We start from the raw sequence: 4,305 nt of genomic DNA on the forward strand, positions 1-4,305 counted from the left end.
TCTCCCAACCGTCTCGTTTCTCCACCGACGGTGAGAAGTCTCGTCTGAGAAGAGAAAGGTAAAAAAATATAACAGTGTAAAAGGTAAAATACAAAAGTAAGAAAAAATAAGTTACAAAAGGGTATTTTTGTCTTCAAACACATTTTCTCTCACCTCACACCCCTTATTTTATAATTTTCAAATCACTACCCTTTATTAACAATTTCCATAAAACTATACATTTTTTTAATCATTTACCCATTATTCTATTTCCACGGACACCGATCTATAAAGATAGAAGTTGTATGCCCCGTCTATTGCATTACTCTTCCTCCGGGAGAAACAAAAAAAAAAGAAAGAAGAAGATTAGGAAAGTGAAAAAGGAATGAAGGATAACGTGGTGGTTCTGTACCCATCTCCGGGCATCGGGCATCTCATCTCCATGGTAGAGCTTGGGAAGCGCTTCCTCCTCCTGGAAAACCCTCCTTTCTCCATCACCGTCCTGATAACCCACCCTCCTTTCAACACCGGTTCCACCGACCCCTACATCCGCACTGTCTCCGCCTCCCACCCTTCCATCTCCTTCCACCACCTTCCCCCCGTTTCCCTCTCCCTCGACTCCTCCCCTTCTCCCAACCAGGAAACACTCACTTTCCGACTCACCCTCCTAAACAACCCTCTCCTCCTTCAATCCCTTCAAACCATCTCCCAAACAAGCTCCATCCGTGCCATAGTCCTCGACTTCTTCTGCACCACTGCTCTAGAAGTGGCCAACCAACTCAAAATCCCTCCTTACTTCTTCTTCACCTCCCCAGCCAGCATGCTCGCCTACTTACTCTACTTTCAAACTCTCCACCGCCACTTCTCCGTCAGCTTCCAAGACCTTCCCGACACCGATCGTCTCCATATCCCCGGCCTGCCTCCTCTACCTCCCTACGCCACCCCCAAACCGTTAATCGACCGCAACGACGAGGCCTACCATGCATTTCTTCATTCAGGCACCCATATGCCCAAAGCCAACGGCATCATCATCAACACCTTCGACACCCTCGAGCCGCGCGCTTTGATGGCAATTTCCGACGGCGCCTGTGTCTTGGACGGTCCTACGCCACCGATTCACACCATCGGACCGTTGATTGCCTCGAGCGACCTGAAAGATGCCGAGTGCTTATCGTGGCTTGATTCGCAGCCCCATGGGAGCGTTGTGTTCCTTTGTTTTGGCAGCCTGGGGCTCTTCTCTGGCATACAGTTGAAGGAGATTGCGGTGGGGTTGGAGAGGAGCGGGCAGAGGTTCGTGTGGGTGGTGCGCAGTCCGCCTACAGAGGACAAATCCCAGCGCTTTTTATCACCGCCCGATCCCGATTTGGATACTCTGTTGCCCGACGGGTTCTTGGATCGGACCAAGGAAAGGGGTCTAGTAGTCAAGTCGTGGGCCCCACAGGCGGCTGTGCTGAATCGAGAATCGGTGGGCGGGTTCGTGACTCACTGCGGTTGGAACTCGGTGTTGGAAGCGGTGTGTGCCGGGGTGCCCATGTTGGCGTGGCCTCTTTACGCGGAGCAGCGGTTGAATAAGGTCATTCTGGTGGAGGAATTGAAACTGGCACTAGATGTGGAGGGGGCCGATAAGGGAGTGCTGGTCAGCGCAGCGGAGGTGGAGAGAGGCCTCCGACGGCTCATGGAGTCGGAAGAAGGGAAGGGTCTGAAGGAGCGAGCGGTGGCTATGCGAGAAAGTGCCATGAACGCTTTGAGTGAGGGCGGATCTTCTCATTCTAAGGTGGCCGAGTTGGCTCAGTTATGGATGCGAGAATGATGAGGAGACTAGGTTGTATGTGGTGGAAGGAGAGGTCGATAGAACCCAATGTCCCTCGTCTTTCTAGTCTTTTCTGTGTCCGATTCCTCATCATCTATTATTATTAAAGAATAATGATTGGGTAACCGAGTTGGCATTATTAAATATTCATTGCCTAGTAGTGGTAGCCGTAAACGTGATGTCGTAGGTTAAATCCCGCTTACCTAGCATGAAAATAAAAATTGAATTTCCTTCCATGCATTAGGAGTTACCACTAAGTGCGCTGCCGCATTCACTTTTAAGATTAGTTTAAATACAAAACAAGTATATAAATCTCAGCCCTTTGCAAAAAAGTGAATTTCTTTTTCTTTTTTAAGGCCATGTTTGGCAGTCATGAAATTTTTTTAGGGAATTAATATTAGTTTATGTTGGGATTGAAGGCAGGAATCCCACGAGCACCTAAGTGTTCCCTCGGAATGTCCCTAATGCTCTGTATGGTTGCAGGTTTTTTTTGGTCCCGGGAGTTATGTGGGAGAAAAAAATACCCTGGGAGATAGGTGGGAAAAAAAAAATCCTGGAAGTATCCTGGTAAAATAAAAATCCCATGTTTGGTTATGTGGGAGAAAAAAAATACCCTGAGAGATATGGTGGGAAAAAAAAAACCTTTGTTTGGTTGCTTGATAGGTTGGGTAGAAAAAAATTCTTCTCAAGCTTATTTTTGGTTCCTGAGTTTATTTTTGTTCCTGGGGTTATCTTGGGATGGGATGAAAAGGCAATCATTACAAAAGTGGGATTAAAAAATTCACCCCACAAGTAATCATTACAAGAGTGGGATTAAAATAAACCTAGTGCTAAAAGGCAACCAAACATGGGATGGGACCAAAATTTAACTTACTCTCCCACAAAACTCCCAGGAACGAAAAAAACCGGGCAACCAAACAGAGCATAAATGTTTGTTTGTGAGCTAGCTAGGTCAACCAGATAGAAGGCGGGACCCAACACATTAGAGCCGTTCGCAATCTCATCTGGATTTGAGCTGCAACAGTTTATCAAGTAGTGGGAGAGGAGGAGGAGGGTGGGTGCGAGACGTAGAGAATCATCTTATAGGGGGGGGGGGGGGGGGGGGGGGTGCGAATTTATCATTGCCCTTGGGACCCACGTACTTTGAAGACTCGCAATTACCTACTTTAGGGGCAGAGCAAGTATACAGTATTGATTAAGGGAGGTGGCTGCAACTGAGAAGAGATGAAACGGACAGGTATCAGAATGCCGTGAAGTGGAGACAACGGCGTTAGGCCATTTAATCAAATGAGAATAGTCCGTTCCGTCACCGTCTCCGCCATTTGCGTTGGTGGTTATTACTTATTACTCACCCCGAGTTGGAGCTGATGGTATTAAATGCAGGCGCAGGGAAAAGGTAGCCACGCAACCAGAAAAAGGGAAAATCGAAAAAGAAAAAAAATCTAGCAATACTCTTGTTCCTTCCTCCATCTCCCTCCGCTAATTCTAAAAATGAATGTGAAAGCCAGCCTTGGACAATGTCGGGCTCTCCGTCGTCGGGGTACAGCCTGAGCAACGTGGGGCTGGGCTACGCCATCGCTATCGCCGTCGGCTTCCTGGTCCTCCTCTCCACCCTTCTCCTCGCCTCTTACGTATGTTGCCGAGCCTCCAGAAACCACCGCCCATCATCAAACCCTAACCCTAACCCTAATAATGAAAACCCTAACGGCATTGTCCTCCCTCGCATCATCTTCGTGGCTGAAGACGACACAGACGCAGAGGAGGACAGCTCCATCCCGGGCCTCGATCAGTCCGTCATAAACTCCTACCCAAAATTCAGCTTCTCCAGATCCAAGGATCGCCACGATTCGTCCATCTGCTGCTGCTGCTCCATCTGCCTCTGCGATTATAAGGAAGGAGAGATGGTGAGGATGTTGCCTGATTGCCACCATTTCTTCCACCTCTCCTGTGTGGACGCATGGCTCCGTCTCAACGCCTCATGCCCCGTCTGTCGCTCCTCTCCCCTTCCGACGCCCATGTCTACACCACTCTCCGAGGTGGTTCCTCTCTCTCACTACCCGGCCAACCACAGGAGCTGACCTCACTTCTATTCCTTTTTTTTTTTTCTTTTAATTTTCACTCTCTTCTCCTCGATCCTCTGTAAATTTCATGGCGTCAGAAAAAGTTAGAAGAAAAATGGAGAGCGTTTGCTATTTTCTTATTCCCCCTTCTTTTAGTACCTTGCTTCTATTTTCTTTTGTAATTGCAGTTTGCTTGCTAAATCTGAGAATACGGGAGAGAATGCCATTCGTGGATTTTAGGTTTTACACTTCTTGATTGCTTCTTGTGGTTGTGAGATGAAACATAAATTGGGATCTCTCTCTCTCTCTCTCTCTCTCTCTCTCTCTCTCTCTCGACTTTGTTTCCCCTCTCTACCCTATTTATACTGTCAACTTCTGATATCTTAGCCAACATTTTTTATGGATTACAAAATCCCGGGTGTGTTCACCAATGGAACCACACTTTACCTCTCTTTA

At 47.6% G+C, this 4,305-nt stretch overlaps 1 protein-coding gene and 1 pseudogene across 1 annotated transcript; both read left to right on the top strand.

The window, feature by feature from the left end:
* The first annotated feature begins 283 nt into the window (after positions 1-283).
* Positions 284-1,914, top strand: LOC143860995 (anthocyanidin 5,3-O-glucosyltransferase-like). Its single transcript, XM_077371874.1, has one exon. It carries the CDS (start codon positions 365-367, stop codon positions 1,787-1,789), a length of 1,425 nt encoding a protein of 474 aa, XP_077227989.1. The 5' UTR covers positions 284-364; the 3' UTR covers positions 1,790-1,914.
* Positions 1,915-2,907: 993 nt separating this feature from the next.
* LOC143861124 (RING-H2 finger protein ATL67 pseudogene) lies at positions 2,908-4,093 on the top strand (annotated as a pseudogene).
* Positions 4,094-4,305: the final 212 nt, after the last annotated feature.

The sequence above is a fragment of the Tasmannia lanceolata genome, unplaced genomic scaffold (genome assembly GCF_043159265.1).
Source record: "Tasmannia lanceolata isolate RefF3 unplaced genomic scaffold, GAP_Taslan_0.1 ptg000037l, whole genome shotgun sequence".
In the NCBI taxonomy this organism is placed as follows: domain Eukaryota; kingdom Viridiplantae; phylum Streptophyta; class Magnoliopsida; order Canellales; family Winteraceae; genus Tasmannia; species Tasmannia lanceolata.